Here is a 24,305-nt window from a genome sequence, read left to right as displayed (position 1 = left end):
CTTGAGAAAATGAGATTTGTTGGATTTTATACATAAAACTGTGTTATTTAATGACATAAAACTGGTTTTGCTGTTTTGGTTATGGATTGAWAGGAATTATGCAAGATTTCATAGTTTTTTTGTTGCTGTTTTAGTTTGGTTTTTTTTTTTTTTTTTACCAAATGACAAAAGCTGAGTTTAAATTCTTAAAGCGAAGAACAAGGACATTTTCCCAGAATTTGTTTTAACAAGTAATCCCTGGGGGTTTGTAATAACTATATCTGACTGTAAGTACAAGATGACAGACTATGATAAAGATAACAGCTCTGAGATTAAGCAAGCAGGACCCTCATGCTGTGACTACTGTGTCAGTGAATGCAAAATCACTACATTCTGGTGACTTTCTGGCATATTGATTCTCTGAAATGAGGGTTTATCTATTTATTTCTTTATTTATTTTGTTTTATGAACGTATCCAAACTTGTCCACGTTTTTAACAGGACTTCAGATCTAAATGTTCATGTTTAAACGGCTTGATAATTGAAGACAATCGGTTGTTACTTTTGCCCCATCGCTGATCATAAATGACCATATTTCCACCAAGTCTCTGAGTTGTGTTTATTATTCTTAATCATGTGTGTTTGGGTGTGTTTCATTCACATTTTTTCCCCTTTGTTTGTTTAAAAGCACACCTTGCAGACTATTTCATATGTTTTGGTATGGAAGAGGATTGGGGCCACTGAAAAAAAAATAAATCTGACTTTATTCTCAGAATTCTGAGAAAAAAGTCAGAATTCTGACTTTAATCTCAAAAATAGTCATTCTGATTTTAATCTCAGAATTCTGACAAAAGTTTTATTAAGTCTCAGAATTATTTTATTCTCAGAATTTGTTTCTCAAAAAAARSMRRAAAAAWTYYKRMYTTTTTTYYYMRRAWTYYKSYAWTWAARKYMRKTTTTTTTTTCCCAGTGGCCCTAATCCTCTTCCGTAGTTTTGGTGCTAAAATGCAGAATCAATATATTTACAGATCCACCCAGCAGTTTTTGTTGCATGTTTTGTTTTGCATTTTTATTGGTGCATTGCTGCCATCTTCTGCTATGGATAGTGTGCTAGACAAAATTCAACCCTTCTTTTTTTGTGCTCACCAAAGGTTTCCTTTAGCTTTCATACTCCGTACTACAGTGTGTTGGATTGCTTCACATAAACTTGTGTGTCATTTTGTGACAGGTTTTAGTTTTTTAGTTCCCCAGGTCAACCTGGAGGTACAGTCTTTCCAGGAGAGCAGCGCCAGCCCCGAGGCCCTCTCTCCCTGAGGGACCAATCAGAAGCACCACTTTGGCTGATGTTGGGAAGGTTTCCAAACCAGATGCCTGAAATACCTACCCCGCCTTTAAGGTAGTCTTGTCCTTGCAGTCAATCTCCATATTTCATGAGTAGATGAGATATGGAGATATGATTATTTTTGGCCATATCTCTCTTGACAACATCAAACCTGTACTGCACGGTGTCCAGAATGTGGTCCGTGGGTCATTTAGTGAAACAAATGCGGCCCTTGCAGCACAATTCGTTTATGTACATTTAAAAGAAAAATAATTGATGCTTAAATTTTCACTAATAATATCTTAAAATTGGAAATGTGGGTTAATTCACCAAATGTTTCTCTCTTATTGCCAGGGTCATTTTTAATCTTGCAACAAATATGACCACAAATGTAGTTTTACTCAAAAAGCAGATTTGGATCTTTGATGAAACTTGGCTAAGTACTTTAAGCATTTTCAAATAAATGCTTTCTTTTTTCGTCAACTAAATCTRTGGCAAATGCTTCAGATGGAAAAGCCAAGAGAAAAAAAAATGGACAAAACATATCTACTGCACATGTTTCTCCAATGTATCATTCTCTCTACTTTACATTTATTCACAAAACTGCAAACATTTCAGCTAACCCTGCCGAAGCCAACAACTCACTCCCAACATAGACGGAGCAACCTGCTCTTTTCTCACTGCAGACCATTCCCGACTTGAATAATCCAGAGATCTGAAGCTACGAGCTCAAAGGCTTTTCCAAGAGGCTTTGTTCGAGGGAAGAGGCCAGAACAAGGATAATTGGACTATACTTATGATGGATCCTATAAAGGGAACCAGTTACTCAACCTTGCAGGTAGGTCTTGAGTAAAGTCCTGTGGGTTCTAACTAGGCRAAGTCCAAGCAAGCCGTGTGGGAATCCCACCGCGGACGGGTTTAGTTTGATGTCATTTGGTCTGTGGTCTGATCCCCGACTGCCAAATTGAACGTGGCGTAACCTTTAATCTGTTTGGATTTTGAGAAAATTCTACTGTTCTCATCTCGGACACACATTTTTAACATGGCACGGGGTTTGATTTTTTGTGAAATGACAAATACACTACATAATACTATTCCTACCCATTTTATCAAGTTTAGTCAATGTCAGACCTGACATTTATCAGTGCCATCACAGGACTGTCTCCCAGTTGTGGGAGGAAGAGGTGAAAATGTCAAAACCATTACCTGTGAAAATGGTTTTTATTTCTTAAATCTTGCTGACTCAAACATCATCAGCTAAATATATTTCACACGCTCAACAAAATGTAAACGGTAGTGTAAAAAGATTGGGAATAGTTTTACAAAAAAGGGTTGCCATGTGTTTTAAAATGCCTACAAAATGTTTAATTACGTGGATGCAAAAGCCTAATGTGTCAATGATCTAAAGATCTGCAAGAATCAAATAGGTTTTGCTGAAAAGCATCTCAATTGAAATTTTCAGACATATTTATATCAGGCTCTAAAGGGTTAATTAATCTTACTCATACGGGAGAACGTCACAATACTGTTTTTCCACTAAAATAGCTGGAACCATGTAATATAAATATATATGTCAATGGACGGGACAAATGTGTTATTGACTGAATTAGTTAATGCAAATTTGAGTTTTGAAATGGAGAATTTCACATTTTATTTCAAAACAAAAAATCTGGAAACAWMAWWMMYCMYYMWWCAAMWWWTYWTMAYAATAACCATCTTTGTCAGCGGGCGCAGAGAGAGACTCCTGAGAGGTGTAGTCAACAAGTACGACGACTGGAACCATCACATTAAAATAAAAGTWAAAAAAAWATATATAAAAAAATTCTAAGATCAATTAATTAGAGAAGAAAGAGAAAGACGGTGTTTATCTGAAAAGCTAGACGTTTCTTTCTCCAACTGACCTGCATGTTTTGRTATCCTCTCTTAGAGCAGATTCCAATATCTACTCTGTAATTAYGGAGGTAGAAGCTCGGCACCAACAAAACAAATGACAYAGCTGTGCAACAGATGATGGTGCGATCAGCTGTAAATGATATTATAAAGCCCATTTGAAATGTACAAAGAAACACAACCACCACTGTCCCCCTGTGTTGACAGAAAACCAGTCATGGGAGCCTTGTTCTCATGTTCACTTTTATACCCAAATGTTTGTGGATGTATTAAAACTGCTTGGGTCCTTCCTTTATCCTCTTTCGCATTTCTTCTCCGTGCTTCTTGCTGYGCTCTCGTTTTTCCAATCGCTGTGAAACGAAAGGAATCAAGAGACACAGGAGAAAATTATKAKCAAAATAAAATGAATACCATGGCGCTTTTTACATACCGATTCATAATTAACTAAAAACAAACTGACAGACCTCTTTCTTCAGACAGTGACGCATGGCACGGTCCGCGTCATTACATGTGCCAAAGAACTTCATGACGTTGTGCTGATGGAGACATGAAGAGATTACGTGGTTTAGTTAAGAAACGGGTGGCGAGAAAACAAGGTAGAGAAGCGGCTTACCTCYTTGTGGCACTGTCTCAGGAGGCTTATGAGTTCATTGCACTCATCTGTGTGCAGGTGAGGTGAAAGGTCAGGGTGCATTCTGAGTTAAGGAACCACTGCAGCAACGCTGAAAACAACAAGCAAAGGTGGCGCTAAGAATAAGACAGCACATCTGAAGAGCACCACAAAACCTTCCTAGTTAGTACTCTGGAGAAGCATGGATGGTTCTCCTCACTGTTTCCAGCGTTACATTAACCACAGTACTGCCAGAGGTCATCTAAAGGATACTAATGCCACCCCATCCCTCTCCGTCTTGCTCTGTCATTGTGACTTCCCTGTGGACACTTACCTGCAGAAACATAAGACACRAACATGCAACACTGCGTACAGCAGGGGTGTCAAACTCCAGTCCTGAAGGGCCGCTGTCCTGCAGTTTTTAGATGTGCCACAGGTACAAAACACTTGAATCAAATGGCTTAATTACCTCCTCAGTTCTCCAGAGCCTTGCTAATGACCTAATTATTCTATTCAGGTGTGGTGCAGCAGAGGCACTTCTAAAAGTTGCAGGACACCGGCCCTCGAGGACTGGAGTTTGACACCCCTGGCGTACAGCAAGTCATCAAACGGAAGTGAAATGGGAGATATAGCCTCATCCTAGTCAAAATAAACACACGCATATTAAGCGTGACTTTCCTCCGTTTCACGTTTAGCATGCTCGGATGTGACCCTGATGATAACCCAGACCTTCTGGCAACCCTTAACGTTGTTTATTGTAACTCTCTTGTCAGTTCAGCTGCTATCCACATCGTATTCCACCGCCAACAAGTAACAGTGCCGTGATCAGGCAACTCGTACAAAGAAATCAGTACGTGCTGAGCCCCCAGTGAAATAAGGCTCAGCAGGGAAGTGCACCCACACCTCCAAATTGAGCATGGTTGCTGTAAAAATGAATAAAGTGGAAGGGAGGGGAGGGACTTGGGAGGGACGTTGTAATGAGTAATAAGAAGGCAGCAGCAAATTTCTTGTCATCATATTACATTTTTTTTTCTAAAATTCCAATTAGCCGGACAGAATAAAATGATCATGGAAGTGATGGAAGACTGTAGAGTGGGCTTATTTTGGTGTGAAAGAGGGCTGAATATGAAGCCGAATGTCCATCACACATGCATGAGAAAAATGACAGTCACTATGAAGAGGCAGTTTAGGTGTGTTGATTGATGTCAAGATTAATCAAAATAGAAATATCTGACAAACATATTTTTGCGATAAAGTGACATTAAATGGTGGTTACCGTAGATCTAATTACGTCTTAATTCCAAGTATTACTAGAAATGCTTGACTTTTATTGTTGCTTACACAAATACATTATATTTGTCCAGAGGAATAGTTAGTTTTGATCTTTTAACTTCTATTCTGACTAGAAACGCAGTCATTAATCCATTGGAGATTATTATATCCTAAAACCTAGAACATACCGATGAAACATTTTGCCCATCTACATTCATCGTAGAGATTTATAGTAGTAAGGGACCGGAAGAAATGACAAGGGTCTCTAGAAACCGTTTGTTTTAATGCTGTACATCTTGTAAGCTATTTGAAGACACTGAGCACTGTCAGCTGAATAAAACTTACCAGAGGTAAAGCTGTGTCTTCTGAGAACCTTCCCAGCACACTTCGACCTAATGTCAGGTTAACTAATAGCTAGGCCTTAGCTAAAGCAACACGCATGCTTACATTCACGACACAACATATCAACACGCCAGAAACAACAAATCTGTGACTCGATGCAATACCTGGTCTCGTTAAACTATCTATTATCAACGTTAGAGCAGAAACAAGTACAATCTCCTTGAACGACATGGAGCTGTAGGGCATTGGAGATTCTCACAACGCTTTCATAACTTTTGGCACAAACACTGTGGCGGAGCAAACAACGAATCATCGTCGGAGTTTATTTAATTTTGACCAATCGTGTGCGTTTTATCAAGAAAAGGCGGGACTTGTTGGTTCAAAGGTTTGGAGGAAATGCAAGAGAACTATCTACTACTTGTATCCGAGTTTGTTTTTTCATGCTACATGTTTAGATAAAACGCAATATTTAATTTTGCTTTGGCGTTTGAGTTTGTTAACGTTAACGTATTTTTATTTTTAAAACTTTATAAGAAAGTCAACATTACAAAATGAAGTAAACAAAGGACAAATGAACGTAGTCAACAATGAACAATAGGCAAAGRCCAAGTCTTTTAATCATATCAAATTAAACAAAAAGCGGAAATTTATTGTTTACATTAGTTTTTACATTATGGAAAAGTTGCGTGGTCTCGCTGCATTCATAATTCAATAAAAAAAAAATTAGTTTTGAATTACAAAATATAAATTTATCAATATGATTTTTAGACAGTTAAATATGTAAATTAATCTAAATCGGTCTGCCTATTTGGTATAAAAAACAATATTGTTTTTTGTTCAACCTTTTCATTCGCACTGACTTTAGTATAGTAGGAAACGGGGAGGTTAAAAGCAGTACTACTCCAACTCACCAGAGAGCGCTAAAGGACACCTAGAAGGCGTGTTGTTAGTTTCTGATTGGTTGATTCATCCTGCCTGTAGCAGAGGCGGTTTGTTTGGAGTGTTTCAGTAGCTCACAGTTGCTAACACGTCTCTTAAACAGTACAAATACAGTTTTACAGTACGCMGGTTGGGTTTTAATTGTTGCCTAAGGAAATATGGATAATTCGGTGAAACACTTACTGCAGCGACTGATTCGACGGATCCCTGCTTCGATGCTYAAATCCACGCTGGACAAATGGGGGCGTCTTACCGCAGAAAACCGAAAATCCTTAGATTTCACTCAGTCAAAATGGACCATAGCCCAAGAACTAGTMTCCATTTGTGAGGTATGTTCAAGCTTATTGTCTTGAATAAGGTGTATGTGTATTCGTTTATGTTTTAAACACATTGYTGTGCGATTAACAGCACCTATTGTATGTAAATGTGATATTAATTCAAATGAACAATAGATGTTAYTGTTTGTAATTGTTAATTTTTCTTAACAGGAAAGTGAACTGACTGTAAAACACATCACAGAACTTGAGATGATATGTAAGTACAGTTCGTAAACTCTGGTTTTGAGTTTGCGATACTTTTTCGTGTATTATCTTGCAGAAACCTTTGTAAAAAAAAAAAAAAAGAAAAGCATACAGATTTTATTAATGAAAGAAAAATCAAACATATATATTTTTTTTCAGACACCTCTGCTTCTTCTCCTTTTATGGAAATAGTGTTTAGATGGTGCATAGTATTCATAGGGAACTATAATTTATTCATAGAGCCATTCATACAAGCCTGTTGTATAATTGTACCGATGTTTGAAGGAAGATGTGTGTCTTTTTAAAGTTGTTTTTTCTGGATACAAACTTACTTAGTTCACTTTAATTTTTTTAAACTCACTTTAGTTATAATAGGACACTTTTTGCTCATTAAAGCTAATTTTAGATTAGACTAGTGATGAGCTGTTCAAGATCGGGAAGATGCTTTTATTTGACAAAAGAAAGTGAAGCAAAGCGAAGCTCAAAAATCCTGTCGTCATAATCAGCACTTCGGTACTGTTGTGTAGAAACATTATTTACATAAAGTCAAAGAAACATAACTTTTGGCAGTCTGAACAGTCTTATCCATCTTCATTGCTGTTAGTTATTTAATTAATGGACTACAGTAAAACTTAATATTTAACTTTGGTTTCATTGTCTTAGATATCACTGAGAATCCAAACCAGGGAATGTGGCACACCTTCCAGCTTGTGGATCCTGAGGGTAGGTCARAACATGATTATCCACCTTATAACTTTCAAATATTAAAACCTGAGTTTGCTTTTATTTATATAAAAAAGTGGAACTGACATTTMAATTATTAATCTGCTAAAATCTAGGCCATAATGTGCACCAGTATAAATATAATTTCAATATCACATATTTTGTATTTTTGCATTATGTTTATCCATAGTAAAGAAATATCAGTTTGGGCATGTTTTGTAAAATATAGCTCACCTCTTTAAAGATGAGGAGACATTACAGTGTGACCATCAATTTGGAATTTTACTGCTGAAATGATTGTTGTTCATATTTTCACATCCTTTAAATGAGATTTAACCGCTTTCTGTTTGTTTGTTGTTTTTTTTTTGTTCACAGACGACGCTCACTCTGTGGAGCTAATGCAGTTTAAGGAACAATTCAAATCCCATCTCAGTGAGCTCAAAAGAAATGTGAGCCTAAAAAAACGCTTTTGCGGTGGCATTTGTCTTTAACCTTCTATTTGAAATATCAATGTCTTTTTGATTTTGATCAAAGGTGTCGGTCAAAATTAAGAAGCACACAGACGAAGCTGTTTGGATCCGAGTTGCCTGGGGAGAYGGCTTGTCTCGGCCCAACCACCTGAAAGCAACATATGTTGTTCATTATCTCCAGACCCCTTATGTTTTTGTTAATGCTTTGTCTTCAAAGCATAAGCCTCTGCTCTTGCAGGTGAGGCGAAAAGCAATTTTTGTGTGTGTATTTTAAGTACTTTCCATCTTCTAAAAGTTATTTTTGCTGCAGGCCTTGACTTTGTCCACGAAACATCAACAAATTAAGGCTGCTAACCTGAGTGGACAGAAGCTGACCGCTCTCAGGGACCTGCTGATGAGGCAGTACCAACAAGTAAGCCAGCTTCCTCTGATGAGGTAGCAAAACACTCCAGTAGTTTAAGTTTAATGTTATTTATTTTATTTTTTTTGCCGGTATCTTATTTTAAAGGGTTAAAAGAGTYGTTTTTACCACAAATTGACGATTCTGTTAGAGAATCATCTCATTTAACTTTTTCTCTTTCTTTAGGTGTTTCCAACAAAGTATCCCAGCCCTCTTCCAGAGAGTGACCAAAGCATTTCAAGTATGTTGAGTGGGATTATCTCCAGGCAATTTATTTATGTTGGATGTCTTGCTTTCTTTAACATTRCAATTTTGCCGTTGCGTGCTTGGTTGTGTACATTTAGAGCTGCGCATTGAAAAAGTGCAAGCCGAGGCATCAGCAAACAGACATCGAATGGCGGGAGAGACCTTCGGCGACGGGACGTTGCCTGCACTACAGTCTGCAGTCTTTCAGGTAAAATGCACAATAATTGAATATAGGTCATGGTTTGACACAGAAATGTAATCTTGCTTTTATTTGATTTTTTTTTCTGTTTTCTTTTTTTTTTGTTGTTGTTTTTTTTTTTTCTTTTAGCTGGAAACAAAATTCAAAGACCCCACTAATGAAGCCATGACACAACGGGATGAGCCATTCATATGTAGTGTTAAATTTTCAAGTTCCAACCTCCTTGAATCACTCAGACATTGTGCTGCATCAGGTACTAGMCKTGTATTRGTCACAGCCATAAAGAAAATGATACATTTAATATATTTTGTGAAAACTTTTCTCAGCAMATGCAGTTCTCTAAATATGTCCACAAGAGGGCACACACTTATTGTAGAAACCACCASGCTTGTTTGACTCTAACTGAATGAGCCGCATCTTGCGTTGATGAACTTAACAGATTTTTAGAAACAGGAAGACTTTATTTTTATTTTAAACGAAAACAAGTTGAGTTTTGCAGTTTTCTAGTGTCAGCCTAACTCGCTCTTGTGTTTTCTTCCACTTTGCAGGAATTGCCTCAACCCCYGTCACACCCTTGTTGTCGTCTATTCCTCTAAAAGGAAGGAATTATTTTGTCATTACCGACAATGTTCCTACTGCTTAATCATAACTGTGCCAGACACAGCCCTGATTTTAAATTGGCCCCTACTGGAATGACTCACAACTTTTCCCACACTTTCAGGTAACTTATTGTCCATAGACAATTTACTTTAAATCAGACCATTTTAATAAGTTTCTCTTTTTAAAAATAAAATCTTTCACTTTTTTATGCACCTTATGTCATGTAAATCGGGATTTTTAAAGCTGGTGTTTTTTTTTTTAMTTTATGTTGTCAGGGGTTAGGACTGTACAATTAATTGTTGCGATACTCTTAGTTAAGTTCTTGAAGATAATCTTTTTAGTACACCCTGCATAATGCATACATATTGTATAGTAAAAGTCTTTATGGTCTCCTTTTTTAATCGAAACATTAGTTGTGCAGTTTTGGAAACAAGTTGTCTATTAAAATTGATTTTTTTTTTTTTTTTGCAAAAAATTGGAATAAAGTCATATTTTTATTTCATATCCAAAAGAAATAAATTAACACTGCAGTTTTTTCTGTTATGTAATGAAATTTAGATGTGATTTTGGATTTGAAGTTTTGTTTAAGTGTAATATAAAAAGGCATGGTTTTAAAACAATATCTCCTGTAATACTACAATATTAACGTATAAACCAGATTTGGTTCCAGTGATAAACTATGCATTGACGTTCCTTTATAGTATTACACCATGCATCAAAAATCTATTGTTTTTTTGTAACTCAAGCGTGTTGCGAGTATTGTTACCGTTGTTTCAATTGCTTCGTCAGACAAGGTGAAAGATGAGGCCAACAGTAGCAGTTGTACACGAGAAAAGTATGGGTCGCTCATGTAAAGTTATTAAATAAATAAGCAAATGCTTTATTAAAAGCATTTTCAAAAGTTTGATTATGCAAAAAAGTACAAAGTATTAATGAAAACTTGAACTACAAACTCATATTTTTCTAAATAAATTATTTATTATTTGTTTGGTTAACATTTATGCTTTTAATTAGGGTCTAACTGAAAAAACGTCAGTCCTACTTTACAAAACGGAAGTTTGGAAGTTGTCTTGGACGTGACGAAGCTCCGCTTTGTTAACGTCATCGTAGTAAGTGGTGATTGGCTGAGACGCCTTTCAGTCAAAGCTGAGGGGACGTTTACCCCATGCTAAGGTCCCTTTCAGTCAAAACCGAGGGACGACATGCCCCTGTTCATTCAGTGCTCCTGCTGGGGGGGCTCTATGCGAAACAGAATGGACTGTCAACACAGAAACATGGCCGTTTCTGCAACGGCCAAGGCAAATGGCAGGCATAACTCGGCGGCAGGCGGCGTGAAATGCTGCGAGGAGCCTGTGCCGCAGTGTCGGGAAATAATAAAACCCACCATCATCGAGCTGACCAAAGAAGTTAGGACGAACATCCTCTGCACCGTGGAAGGATGTGGCAAGATTCTCCCCAACACACCTGCATTGAACATGCATCTGGTAAAGTCGCACCGAATAAAGGTGAGTAAAGCTGTACAGGTAAACATCCCAATATAGCTTAACTGTGGAAATAACTACAATGCTAATTTGGCTAACTCGTGATGGAGAACGCCCCAAAACTGGAAAAACGCAAGTCATCCAACTTCGAATTAGCTCATTTACAGATGAGTAGTGACGAGATGACAAAAACTATTCGAGCTTTTTTTCAGTTTTATGAGTAATGCTTATGTAGTGACAGTTTGCCACTGGCTGGTTAGCTACATTTAAACTAGCTGTATGTGCTATCGTGTGTTATGGTTTATGTAGTTTTTGTTTTCTTATTGCAGCCACTTTAAGAGAAAAATAAAAATCACACAAAAAAAAACTACCTGCCATTTTTTTGTGTAATATACTTCATCTTACCCCAGTAAAATGCACGTGTATGGTTTTGCTGGTAGTACAAAACAGAAACGCCAGCATTTTGTCATTATTATACTGTTGTGTGTTTGCTTTTAATGTTATAATAGGTGTCTTTTATAAACATGACTTTTAAAAAAAAAACTTTTTACTTTCACTATTTTATGACAGTATGGTACAAGACAAATAATTTGAGAAAACAATTGAGCTCCTCCACCTCCTTCCAGCGGTCTTGCCATGTGCAGGAATGCCATCTTTGGGTCAGAAATAACCAATCACAGCTAGAAGGAAGGTCTTAGCCTGTTAATAGCCTTTTAACCAGGAACTTTGTAACTAACTGGAAAAGCTTAATAAGACATGGTATGAAAACCATAATAATAATAAACAATGTTTATAATCATTTTAGCAACAATTAATTCCTTTCTCAATAATCAATCAATGAAACCTTATGTTTCCACTGGTATTTTCAGCCAATCTCAGATGTTATGAACTCCAAGTTGATAGGTTGGAGGAGCTCTTTGCCTCCACCTTAACATTTTGCGCTCTCTGCTGATTCTCTTCAGGGCAAGGGTCACTTTAAAGTGTTGCTGCTACGTCCAGTCTGAAAAAATGTTTAACAAAATGTAAATAATACTTTAAATCTCAAAATGTCGACTGTATGAATACTTTGGAGCTGAACTCTATGTCACCAGAGAGTACAACAATCCTAGCCAAACAACAGAGCCAGAAATGTGCATGATCAGCCTTTTATATTAAAATCAGTGGGGACTAAGAAGGCCTGTTTAATGTGAATAGTTGGCACTCTGTAAGGTTTACATTGGTTTGATAAATAAAGTTGAAGTAGAGACAGTTTAAGCTCTTGGCTTAAAGTCAGACAAACGTCCTCACTGGATCGGACCTTTCTGTGGGTGGCTGTAATTCACTGTCTGCCCTCCATGAATGAAGTTCCTTTCTGGCAAAGGCTCCCCTTTGTCCAGTGACAGACTAAGCTCTTTGTTTAAAATAGGTGAATGTGAGAATTTGAATTAGCTCTTAGTAGCGAATGTAGGCAGACTGGAGAAGTTTTTTGTTTTTTTTAAAGAACCAGTAAACTCACTGGACTTACCATGAAAAGGCTGCGTTAGCCATATAAGCATGACGGACGGTGAACATTGTGGGTGTAGGCAAGTCTGGAAAATCATTAGATCGACTTCACTGAACCATTGTTTTGTTCCTGTTTATCACAATCCATGCAGTTAGCTTTAATTCCGTTGGTGTATCTGCATTGGATTTTCAGATGAAAGAAAGGAGCAAACTCTGACATTTAATTTGAGTGAAAACTTGGAGGCAGATCAATACGCTCCTTTGTGAAACTGCTATTAGTGGTGGTGATGATAGTCCAGTGGTGATGAAGTTCTTGGATGCTGCTGCTTCTCACTTTGCACTTCTTTTTTCTGAATTATTCATGACTTGAGGCTGCCAAACGGAGGCCTGGTGTTGGTATTTTCATTGAGGTAGCTGGAATGTTTTGGTTTGGCCATCTCTCTTGCCATAGAGTAGCTCCAGACTATTATTGCCACTCATAATTGTATTTTACAGTTTCTCAGAAGAGAGAAATGATCTCTGCAGTCACTACGTAACAGTTGTAGATCAGCTAGCTCTTTTAGCTACATGCTGATGACAAATATTTTGACCTTAAGGAGGCTTCAGCACTTAACCATAAGGTGATGGATCCAAGGCAACCAGCAGGAACACCAACAGTTCTTCATCTGGGCTTTTTGCTCTCTCGCTTCTCGCTGATAAAGCAGAGAGCCCTTTAATCATCATCCTCAGCTTGTCTTCTCCCTCTAGCGTTTCACCAGATGGAGATGACCTTGGCTTCTGAAAGATGACAGTATTTGTTGTGGCAGTGGTGCTGCCTGTTTATGATGTGTCGGATTCATTTAGTGGAGCTTCCTGGGGATATTAATCTGTTTTACTCAACATAACAACTGAGGTTCTTGAAATGCATTAAAGAGAAGTCACGGTGGCAACACATCTTGAAAAAATAATAAATGTTTTGTGTGGGCACTTTAAATATTTCTGCTTTCTTATCTGTTACAGCTAATGATATTGTTTTTCAACTCATTAAAAAAAAAAAAAAAGGGTCTTCAGACTGTAGGAAAAGCACACAGAGTCACAGCAGCCCGGCGCGTCGTCCTCATGCTGGTCAGCAGCTTCGTCACACTCTGCTTAGGGATGTCATCCCGTTTCTCAACAAGCATTTGTGGCAATTCAGTCAATGTGCTCACAGTGTCATAGAGTATTTATTGTAAAGAAGCATTGTTACAACAAGGAAATGATCAACCACACACGATTTTACCTACTTTTTTTTTTAACTAAGTGTATTTGGTTTAATTTTAACTTCTTGTTGACTTTGCAGTTTTGAAATGGCTTTAAATCACTACTGCATTTGTCGAATCAGAATCAAAGACTTGTACATCTTTAACGTGTAAAAAAAAAAAAAAAAGCAACTCTTTTAAATGTCTTTGTTTTTGTTGTCTTTCGGCTTTTTGCTGTGACTAACCTCTTCAGGATGGAATTGTCAACCCCACAGTCAGAAAGGAGATGAAGGGCTCACAAAAACTTTACTGCTGTCCCATCGAGGGCTGTCCCAGGGGCCCCAACAGACCTTTCTCACAGTTCTCCCTGGTTAAGCAAGTAAGAACTCTCACCCTAAAAATCCAATGATTTCTTAGCCTCTTTGTACCTTTCTAAAAGACTGTCTTAACCCATTGGTGATGTGAGACTCGATTTAAAAAAAATAAATAAATCAAAGTTTCCTCCACTTTACACTAAACCCTAAAACAAAAACAAAAAAATAGCATGGTGCTTTTGTTCTTTCAGATGGTTCGATTGTTTAGATCAGTTGCATTTCAAACAATGAAATATTTAAGTTGTTTGATTTTTTTTTTTTTTTTTTTTTTTAATTTATTTTACCACAAACAATTTATTTAAGATGTCTTCTCAGGTTTGCTGAAAACCTGAAGAAGTATCTACATCTGCCAGGTTTTGCAGTGACTATTTTAGTAACAAGACTTCCTTATGTAAATTTAATGTTCTACATTTACTAGGGCCTCATTATATGTGGTTACCAACTGTAGCTTGCCGTTATCATATCATACCACAGTGCCATCAAACCATCTGTCTAATATTTAGTAGGTCTCTATTAATCTGCCAACACATCATTCGTGTTTGAGGCACATCCTGTGAGTTTCAGGGTGGGCTCTCTGTGGATCAGGCATGTGGAGTTGCACCCTGCGGGTGTTTGTTCGCTTTGGGATTTATGAAGTCAGGCCAATTGCTTGGACTCTTAGGCATTTGCACTGAGTCCGTATTATATGGATAGTTACATTCTAAAAGAAAGAGGGAAAGAAACATGCCTGGTGCAGCATGTTGCCTTGTTATGGGAAGCTGTTGCCATGAGGGATTGTGCTTTGCCTTCAGCAGCATGTAGGTGGGTGGTATCCTCATGAATGCCAGAAGCAACGATTCCCCCAACAGAGCATTGTTTAGTCATGTAATAATCATTGTTCTTCCTTTTTCCTGTTGGTTTTGGTCTTGTTAATATATCTTTTTTTTATTATTATTACTTTAATATGTGTCATTGTAGCATTACATGAAGATGCATGCGGAGAAAAAACACAAGTGCTCCAAATGTAACAACGGCTACAGCACAGAATGGGACCTGAAGAGGCACATCGAAGACTGTGGGAAGACCTATGAGTGTACATGCGGCTGCCCCTATGCCAGCAGAGCTGCTTTGTTGTCTCATATCTACCGGACTGGTCATGAAATTCCTACAGAACACAGGCATGTAAAAAAAAAAAGAGCGCAAATGGGATATTGTTATACTCACGGTTTATTGATTGATTGCTCTTCACCTAACTTGTTTTCTCTTTTGTTTACAGAGTTCCTCCTGTAAAAAAGCGGAAGATGGAGAAACTTCTGAGTGTTTCTGAAAAAGTGAAGGTTCACGATTCAACTGTTCAGACGACGCCCGCTGCTAAAGAAGCGACGGAGACGGCTCTCCCCTCTGATTCAGCCGTATACGTCCTAGAGCCAACGAACCAGAGCGCCAACCCCCACAAGGGTCTTCAGAAGTTGCTCCTCCCAAAACCCAAGATGGCTTTGGTCAGCGTTCCAGTTATGCAGCTGGCCCATCTGCCTGTCCTTCTTCCGTCCACCGAAGGTGGCCCTCTGAGGTCTGTAGTGCTTGCAGTAGACAACCAAGGCTCTGTGAGCACTCTTCAGCTCCTGCCACAAACTCCAGGAGCGGTCCTACCCCAGCTCGATGTGAAACGTTTAGCTTTCAAGGATTACATGCCCTCCTCACGTTCTAGCCAAGGTCCTATCAGCACAGGGGTTCAGGTCAGTCTGGATCCTGCAAGTCCAGACGACTGCGGCGTGGCAGGACAGCGCGGCAGAAGCACCTCTACAAACATACAGACGGACAGGTCCTACTTGTCAAAAATGCCTCCGGTGGCCGGAGACGGAATTGGACTGTGTTCTGTGAGCGAGTCCTCAGTTTCGTCCTGCTCCCAAACAGACATTAGTGTGAGCGCCCAAGTCCTCCTGCCAGTAAGTGTTGAAACTCAAACGTTCGTTTCCAGAGCCAAAGCCACATCATCAGTTGGAGCTCAGACTGACAGCCAGTGCCTGAGTCAAATTACTTCGCCCTGCTCATCTGTGCTGCCTTACAAAACTAAGCAGACGCAGACATATTTTGCAATGCCCCAGCTGGAAGAGAAGGCTCAGGATCAGGCCGCAATGTGCTCCGATCTGTTTGAGAACGACTCTCTCAGCGTTTCTACCCAAACGTGTGCGGATATAAATGAGACCCTCAACGCTGCTGGAAGCAATCTGTACGAGGACTCAAAATCCGTGGGTGGTTTGTGTTTCGGAGTGCAGACGCACGATCTTGGTGGAAGCAACATGGCAGATAATCAGACCCAAACAATAACCCTTTTAAATGATCTGGAGAACATTTTGTCTGATCACCAGGTCATCACAGAGGCCTCTGCTGGCTGCGGGTCCGGCCCAGGCTCCGTTCAGGAGCAGCACAACGGAATAGACTTTGACTTTGAGGAGTTCCTTAATGCTGTGCACATTCAGACCCAGACGGAGGAGAGCGAACTGGGCGTCCTGGGTGGCGACACACCTCTGGGATCCCTAGACATTCAGACTCAGACTGATTTCCTCCTCATGGATGAACTGGACCAAAGTGAAGGACAGAGCCGGTCTCAAGCCAGCGATCTTGAGCTGTTTGACACTCAAACTCAGACTGACCTCGATTTTCTGCTAAATACTGGAAGCGGCATGCCCCTGAGCAACATCCTGCGACATTCGAGCTTTTCTATAAGCACAGAGTCCTCAGATACTGAAACACAAACCGATCTCGCCTCGTTTGCGGGAGGTCCTTCCTCACAGGCCCACGCGGGTCAGGGCGAGCACGGAAGGATGCTGAACAGCACAGAAACCCAGACCATGACCAGTCAGGCAGAGGGCCTGGGGCACCTCTTCCTGACCAGCAACGAAACACAGACTGTAATGGATGACTTCCTGTCAGCAGACCTGGCATGGAACATGGAGTCACATTTCAGCTCCGTGGAAACCCAAACATGCGAGGAGCTTTGTGCTCTCTTTCAGCACTCTGACAAACCAAACACCTGAAAAGCCTCACAGGGAAGTTTTTCCCCCGAGCCGCTTGCAGAACAGGGTTATGATAATACCGCTTTCTTCCAGAGGAATGAGTCTGTGTTGCTCTAGTAGCCGTTCGACCGTTCCAGAGAGGGCGTCACTTCTGGAGCATTTCCAGGTCTACATCCTGATGCGGGGTTCCTGCACAGTCTGGAAAAATTACAGGATTTCATTTGACCATTTTGCAGGTCTGGAGAAGTATGAAAAGAAGAACGCAGAGGATGGGCAATGTTTGATTTTTTTTTTTTTTTTTTCCTGACTTTTTCTCATTTTTAATTTTCAAAAGGACATAAATCCAATTATGTTTCATGAATGCTGTGGCTTTTGCATTTGTTTGTTTTTAAATGAATTTCTTTCTTTGATTTACTACACAAGAGCTTGATGTACAATTCTAGCCATCCAGCATTCAGAAATCAAAAAAGGAGTAAGACATAAGACAACTTCTGATTAATGTTTTAATACAACAAAAAAATGCCACACAGAATCCAGTTTCAACACTGTTTCAGGATGTGTGGAACCTATAAATAAGGTTTCTATTCAAGATCTTCAAGGTTGATGATTTTGTGTTCAAACGTCCAGAAGGCTATAAAAAGTAGAACAAACTCTGGAAATTTCAGTCTGGAAAAAGTATGAAGGTTCAAAAATGAAAAATATGTAGAAACCCTGCTGATAGCTTTGGTGCACTTTATTAGATCAGTGGGCGTGATTTATTAGCTCCTGTGACAGTTTACATATTTATTTGCACACAGAGTAACATGTTGTACGTGTCTTGTCTGAAATGCCATTTAAACCCGTATATTTCCACCGCGAGTGGTTTGTGACGTCACGTCTTTTACAGTTTAGTTTTTAAATCGCCAGGTGTTAAAGCTTCTCGAACTCCTTGCATCTCAGCTGTGTAGGATGCAACAACATACATTGTTTACATTTAAGAAAGCGCATGAAACCTTTACAAGGTTGGCCGCACAACACGGCTGTCTTYTCTGCACTTGTGCGTTTGACGGCTGCCCTCCTTGAAGTTACTGCCGGCCTGAGGAAGGCTGTACGCTCTGCTTTACATGCTCTAACATTTGAAGTTTTATGAACGACATGAGCGACGTCTTAAGTTAGTTTTCCTCTTAAACACTAAGTTCGCCTCGACGTAACCGATCCTTGCTCCAAGCAGGTAAAGTAAATTTAAAATATACAAGTATGCATTCATCTGTGGCACAAGTTTAAAAAAAAAGTAATTGTTGAACAGTAGTGAGTTTTTGCACACTTTTTTTTTTAACTTATTTTTATTGAAATGTGATTGTGATGTTTAATGTTGTGGGGAAACTAAAACTTTATTTAATTTTTTTTTTTGTTGCTTGTAGGCAAGCGCTCCAAGTCGTTTAATGGGTTTGGCTGTCATTGTCTTTGACTTATTCATTAGCTGGGTGTAAGTTCATACAGTACAGTAGCAGCACTGTGTGCTGAAGCAATCATGTATTGTTACTGTGCAGTAAAAGGTGAGTTAGGCCTAGGATTAGCACTGTTACTGTATGTTTACCACCCGATAGAATGAAAGTAATATCCTTGAGATAACTTTTTAATTCTGTGTCTTGTTCAAAAGTGGCAAAATTACATTTCTTTTTCTTTTTAAATACTATTGAACATTTTACCTCACAGCAGAATTGATTATGTTTGTAAAAGAGAACATAACCTTATAGGCCTTTTTTGTTTGTTTTGTTTTGTCTGTGCCTTAATTCTGGTATTGACTTTGGTTTTGTTCCATAATAATTAGCTGCTTTTAGAGAAAACGCAGACTACGAGCATATTTACAACATCCATTTGTCCCTACATTGCATGCGTAATCAATTCAGGAGGAATGTTGTCAACATGGTTGCATGATGTACCAAAATATTTCTGATTGGATTTGATCATTTTGTCGCGTGAAATGATTGCTGTTCAGCATATGATTTCAATAATAAGTTTCCATCTTATTATTTAATGGGTAAGTAGTTTTGTTGTTACAAACAATTGGAAACTGAAGAATGCATAGAAAATAGCACAATGTCTAAGTGTACCATACTCATTTAAATTTTTTGCACATCCTAAATGATGATGGATATTTACCTATCTTAAGTTTAGTTTTTTGTCACATTGTAAATTTGACTATTTATTGTTTTGAGATCTTCTAGTTTGTGGTTTTTGAATTCAGAAGAACACAGCATTGCTGTTTCCAGCTTTAGTGGAACAGACAAATGCCTCGCTTTAAAAAGAATATGTTTAATCTTTTTTGGTCTTAATTGTCAGCAACAGTATTTTCTCCCTGTAAAAAGGAGTGCATGCACAATTTATGTTTAGAGGAATTCAGCTTCAGTTGCCTCAATGCGTAGTTATCGGTTGCCTTGATTATTTGTTGAAGCTACTCTTCAGTTGTCAATAAATATTGGGGAAAAAAATGTTGCTATCTTTTTTCAAAAGTTTAAAGAAGTCATAAAAAGCTTTGAGAGCTGCATGTTGACTGATGCACAATGGAAACCATACAAACAAATGATTTAAAATTGTTTTGTGCAAAAATTAGAATGACTCAAATTCCAATCTAGTCTAGAATTGAATATGCACACAATATTGTGCATATTCGATTCTAGACTGTTGGGTATTGCAGSTCTAGGTGAAACTCAACCTTTAAAAGTCTGATTTATTATGTTAGTAATTAAATACAAAAAGTCAAACTTGCAGATGTATTACACCCACTGATGTTTTTTTTTTTTACAGGATTACTGATGATTTTCATTATTTGGCTTATATCTAACAAATCCCAGAAAATCAGAATATTACATGATTCATTAATCATATGTAGAAATGCTTTGCACACATTGATGGATAGAAGACTACTGACTTGACAGTTGACCGGTTGTTTATTTATTGCTCCATATTAGCTCCTCTTTTAAGATGAATATTATTTAATTGCATTCTATTTGGAAATCAAAGCCCCAGAGTTATGCTTTTCAATATGTGGGCACTTGCGCTTAAAAAAAATCCTTCCTTATTGATTTTATGTAATACTTAATTTCTTTCTAGAAAACTACATTTTGGATAGTGGATATGTATGGATTTGACTATTTGAATTGAATTGTTGAAATAAAACTAACTACAACTGACAATAGCCTGAGTTATAGAAATAAACCTTTGACAAGTTGGATTAAAATAATTGTTAAATTGAAGGTGAAAAATTGAAAGCTATTTTCCTATAGTATTATGATAAAAATTTCAATATATCTTAACCAAATGTTCATGCTGATTTGTACTACCTAGTTGGCATTAAGAGGATCAACATGGCTTTAAAGTCTAGATGATTTTAATGTAATATTTAATAAAGCCACAATCTGAATCAGGAACTGAGTTGGACTTGTCATTGGATCTCTTTGCATTGCTGCCAGGTAACTAGAACAGCTGTTAAAGCACTTATGGGAACAATTTAGAGCAAAATGCAGCGTGGGCCAAAGGATGTGATATGCAGGTTTAGCTGTTTCTTGTTCACATTCCTCCTTTCTATATCTTTCTTTTCTTTTTGTTTTGTTTTTTTGAGGTGTTTTTTTTAGGTTAGATTTATTTATTTTTTTATACATATACAAAAAGTGTTTTAATGCTCATTAAAAAAAACATTACATTCGCCTAGCAAAGAAAAGCCATTTGGTTGGCAGGGTGTCCTTTAAAGGAAATGTTCTTTGTCTTTTCAAACATAACTGCAGATGGGAAGGAAACATTTTGAATTTATTTTGTGTTATAAAGGTATTTTGCAAACATGTTATTTTTTATGACACCTGTGTCGATTACAACTGCACCGTTACTGATAATGTTCCAGAATTTGGAAAATATCTTAAACCAGTCGCAGTTGAACCGTTGTCACTGACAGCTCTCGGGAGGTTAATTTTAGACCCTTTTGTTCCTGTTGATTATTGCTTGCAGTAGATATTCAGGATATGGAAAGCAGCAAACGTATTGCTTTCCTCCTACAGCTTGCCACAGCTTCATCATCAGCTGTCTAACGGTTAATGGTGATAGATGGTTCTTAAGGAACCAAATGTGGATGACCTATCCAATCCGAAAAAACATTTTTATAGTTATTCACCTAATTTACTAGTCTTGAGAGGCACAAACTGTAAAAATGAGTATTATTCTAATGCCTTTAAAATTGCAAACAATTAACTTTAGTGCATAATATTTCCTCGGTGTGCTTAAATATATATGCTATCATTATCCTTAATTCCCTCTGCAGCTCGTCTTCAACTCTCAACACAACTTAAAATAGCATTATATTCCACTGCACTGGGACAGCAGATATTGTGCTCCGCTCATCAGACACATTGGTGGTTTCAGATTGCTTTAACGCCGAAATTGGTAATACAATAGCCGTGCACACAAAATTCATTATAACCAACAGAAACAGTCGGTGTGGAGTCATCGGAAACACTGAAAGAGGACCGTCGGTGTATAATAAAACGCTTAAACTTTCCATGCATTTATTTGATTGAATTTGACCATCAATGATGAGACGTTTGTTTCAAAAGCCTCATGCAACACACAAAGTTCTGATTCCTAGATGAGCAGACTCTTGGCGGGCACCAGGGATTGAATCATGCCTCGTGGCATGTTCTTCCCCAGAGAGTACACCGTGGGATGCAACGTGTCCATTTTGGGAGATATGGATGATTTCCTCCTGTTTGGGACAGAAACACAACCACTGAGGGACAAGTTGGGGCTTTGCTGGCGTTGCTGATGGCTGTCAATTGAGGCTGAGGAGGACCTGGGACGCTCTAAGTTAGCCGTAGCATTCAGTCCTGTCCGAGTTGCTTTGATCCCCTTCTCGAGCCTGCAAAGGCTTTTTGCATCTGCCGTCTTCTTGCCTTTGTTGTCCTTCTGGAGTGAACTGATAGGAGGTAAAAATTTGAAGTTTTTGATGGGAACCATTGTGACGTCATGCCTAACAGTTTGCTTCTGAGCTTTCAAGGCTCTGCTCTCTGACGGAGAAGATTGTGTGGTGTGGCGAAGCACTGGACTTGTCTCTCGTGCCACACATTTCTTCTCCAAGAAACCCTGTACGGATTTCTGAGTGGCGCTGTGGCGAGGTGACGTTGCTTGATCTTGAGGTTCTAGTTGTTGGCTCGGCGATGCGGCTTCCTTTACGCTAGGCTGGCCTGCATTCGGCTTGCAGTGCTGCTCCATCAGGCTGGCTGTGCTGCCTACTTTAGGGGGCGTTCGGTTGATCCCCGAGGTGGCCAGGCTTTCAGCCTCCTTGTTCTTTGCCATGTCCTGGCCCTTCTGATTCATCATTAAGCAGCACAAAGGAGAGACTCTGTCCCAACCGTGGACCTGTTGTAAAACCAGATTTGAGATTAAACTGAGCAATAGTTTTATGTCTAGACATAGAACCTATGAAATGAATTACTCTTGAGGCTAGCAAAGAGAAATGATGTATGAAACTTTTCAAAGCACGAGTGTTGCCAGGTGAAGGTGTTAGTAGTGTAAATGCTTTTTGGTCATTTTAATAATTTCTTGTAACCCCTTGGCCCTCTCCTATTTAAATAATAAGTTATAGTTAAAATATATTCATATCTTTCAAAGGTGCATACATGTATTTCTATTTTTGATCTAATAATGGAAGCAATGGAMAWTTTTTTTATATATATTTATCTAAAATGCTTTAAGAGATTATAATTAAATATGTATGATCAAAATAATATAATTAATCTTCTTTCTGATTTGAACAATTAATTACATTTTTACAGAAATTTATATTTATTGGGCCCGAGGCTTCATTGTACATATATGAGTGCTAAATAGTCCAATTGCAGGGGATAACAATTAGGGATTCACTAATTGTTCACCAGGTGAAATGAAAATGTCAACCAGGTTTAGTTAAAAACGATATTTATTTTTTGGAGACTCACAAGTCAGGCTATCACTTGGAATTTTTTAGATTTCTCTAGCCGATTTGGATTATGACAGATTCTCTARGACTAAAGCAGATAAACAAGAAAAATAAGATCTTGGCTCGAGGTATGTAATCTGACAAAGTATTTTTTTAAAAATGGAAAGAATTACAAAATTACATCTGCACCGTTTTGAGCACAACCACTGGCAGAAAATCCCCTTTCAGCCCTCTGGCTTTCATTTGTCTTGAGGAAGTGTTGAAGTGGTTTGAAAAGAAAGTACACCAAGCAGTAAGTACACAAAAAAAAGTCACAGACCTCTCACGAAGAATTGTAAAGGACTGGTGTTAGTGTTGGAAAATGATCATGCCAAACTTTGGAACTTAATCCAGGAGAAAGGTTGTTAAAAGGCTTGAAGTTTGAGTTTAAAAAAAAACTAATAAATAACTAAGAAATCTGCTGATGCTCAGCAATGGAAAACTGGCTATTTTAGGTTTTAAGTGATTCTACACCAACCTGATGTTAGAGAAGTCACGCTTAAGTGTGGAAAGTCAATAAAACAAAAAATGTGATAAATCTTTTAACACAGATTCGGATTGGTTTGGGTAACGTTTTTCTCAGAAACTGTAATTTGAAAGTCAATGCATCATAAAGTTATAGTTTGAAGCATTTAGATGTGACGAGCAGAAGGACAGGGGACATGCGTTTTCACAGTCCTGTATAAAAATATACTCTTTAAAAAAAAAAAAAAAAAAAAAAAAGCTCTGATACACTTATAAACTACAGAAGTAAAATTACGTCAATAAGACAGACGGGGGGGGAAAGCATAAAGATTACATTACTTACAGCATGTTCCCAACCGGGGTAACAATGCCACTCATGTGGCTCCAGATCTCTGATGAAGCTCTGCTCACTAATATCTAGGAGGGCATCGATATGTTTCCTCTCTGGCATCTCCAAAAGCTTTGACTCCAAGTCTTCTATGTCTATTGCTGCCTTGTCATRTTTGTGTTGCTCCTCCTCGTCATTGTTAACTTGTGGTGCGTCTTAGGAGTTGATATGTGATAATGTATAATCAAGTGCTGTTTCGGTTAACACAAGATACAATTCCAAAGCTTTTACTAACCAAACTCACCAGAAACACTCACACTGACTCCTTTTAACATTTTGAGTGCGTCAGTCCACTAACCTCTCAGAATAGCATGCCGTTACTAGTTGTGTTTACTCCTGAACTGCAGCGGAGGAAGTTGTGAATGCCTTCAGAGAGCAGCGGTGTCGTCGTCATGGTAACGGGGAGAG

General features: G+C 38.3%; 4 protein-coding genes across 11 annotated transcripts; 2 read left to right on the top strand and 2 right to left on the bottom strand.

The window, feature by feature from the left end:
* Positions 1 to 3,413: 3,413 nt before the first annotated feature.
* Positions 3,414 to 5,706, bottom strand: cmc2 (C-x(9)-C motif containing 2). Of its 5 annotated transcripts, none has more exons than XM_008405902.2 (5): positions 5,417 to 5,706; positions 4,073 to 4,133; positions 3,803 to 3,873; positions 3,654 to 3,725; positions 3,414 to 3,539 (listed from the first exon to the last, which is right to left on the bottom strand). In XM_008405902.2, exons 2-5 carry the CDS (start codon positions 4,107 to 4,109, stop codon positions 3,459 to 3,461), a joined length of 261 nt encoding a protein of 86 aa, XP_008404124.1. In that variant the 5' UTR covers positions 4,110 to 4,133; positions 5,417 to 5,706; the 3' UTR covers positions 3,414 to 3,458. The 5 variants fall into 5 exon arrangements, with proteins under 5 accessions (XP_008404124.1, XP_008404125.1, XP_008404127.1 ...); XM_008405903.2 differs by having other exon boundaries at positions 5,578 to 5,706; XM_008405905.2 differs by lacking the exon at positions 4,073 to 4,133 and having other exon boundaries at positions 3,803 to 3,911; positions 5,578 to 5,704.
* Positions 5,707 to 6,336: 630 nt separating this feature from the next.
* Positions 6,337 to 9,970, top strand: cenpn (centromere protein N). Of its 2 annotated transcripts, XM_008405907.2 has the most exons (10): positions 6,338 to 6,681; positions 6,841 to 6,886; positions 7,537 to 7,596; positions 7,972 to 8,045; positions 8,131 to 8,304; positions 8,377 to 8,478; positions 8,653 to 8,707; positions 8,811 to 8,920; positions 9,041 to 9,164; positions 9,460 to 9,970. In XM_008405907.2, the coding sequence occupies exons 1-10, from the start codon at positions 6,511 to 6,513 to the stop codon at positions 9,552 to 9,554; spliced, it is 1,011 nt and encodes a 336-aa protein (XP_008404129.1). In that variant the 5' UTR covers positions 6,338 to 6,510; the 3' UTR covers positions 9,555 to 9,970. The 2 variants fall into 2 exon arrangements, with proteins under 2 accessions (XP_008404130.1, XP_008404129.1); XM_008405908.2 differs by lacking the exon at positions 7,537 to 7,596 and having other exon boundaries at positions 6,337 to 6,681.
* A 679-nt stretch (positions 9,971 to 10,649) lies between these two features.
* On the top strand, positions 10,650 to 20,471 carry atmin (ATM interactor). Its single transcript, XM_008405909.2, has 4 exons — positions 10,650 to 11,016; positions 13,945 to 14,070; positions 15,023 to 15,222; positions 15,321 to 20,471. Exons 1-4 carry the CDS (start codon positions 10,714 to 10,716, stop codon positions 17,080 to 17,082), a joined length of 2,391 nt encoding a protein of 796 aa, XP_008404131.1. The 5' UTR covers positions 10,650 to 10,713; the 3' UTR covers positions 17,083 to 20,471.
* Positions 20,472 to 21,566: 1,095 nt separating this feature from the next.
* LOC103462880 (uncharacterized) lies at positions 21,567 to 24,290 on the bottom strand. Of its 3 annotated transcripts, none has more exons than XM_008405914.2 (3): positions 24,196 to 24,290; positions 23,853 to 24,088; positions 21,567 to 22,446 (listed from the first exon to the last, which is right to left on the bottom strand). In XM_008405914.2, the coding sequence occupies exons 2-3, from the start codon at positions 23,958 to 23,960 to the stop codon at positions 21,673 to 21,675; spliced, it is 882 nt and encodes a 293-aa protein (XP_008404136.1). In that variant the 5' UTR covers positions 23,961 to 24,088; positions 24,196 to 24,290; the 3' UTR covers positions 21,567 to 21,672. The 3 variants fall into 3 exon arrangements, with proteins under 3 accessions (XP_008404136.1, XP_008404137.1, XP_008404135.1); XM_008405915.2 differs by having other exon boundaries at positions 23,853 to 24,052; positions 24,196 to 24,285; XM_008405913.2 differs by having other exon boundaries at positions 23,853 to 24,052; positions 24,142 to 24,280.
* Between the last annotated feature and the right edge of the window lie 15 nt (positions 24,291 to 24,305).

The sequence above is a fragment of the Poecilia reticulata genome, linkage group LG3 (assembly GCF_000633615.1).
Source record: "Poecilia reticulata strain Guanapo linkage group LG3, Guppy_female_1.0+MT, whole genome shotgun sequence".
NCBI classification, from domain to species: Eukaryota; Metazoa; Chordata; class Actinopteri; order Cyprinodontiformes; family Poeciliidae; genus Poecilia; species Poecilia reticulata.
This window is presented reverse-complemented; position numbering and strand designations above follow the sequence as displayed.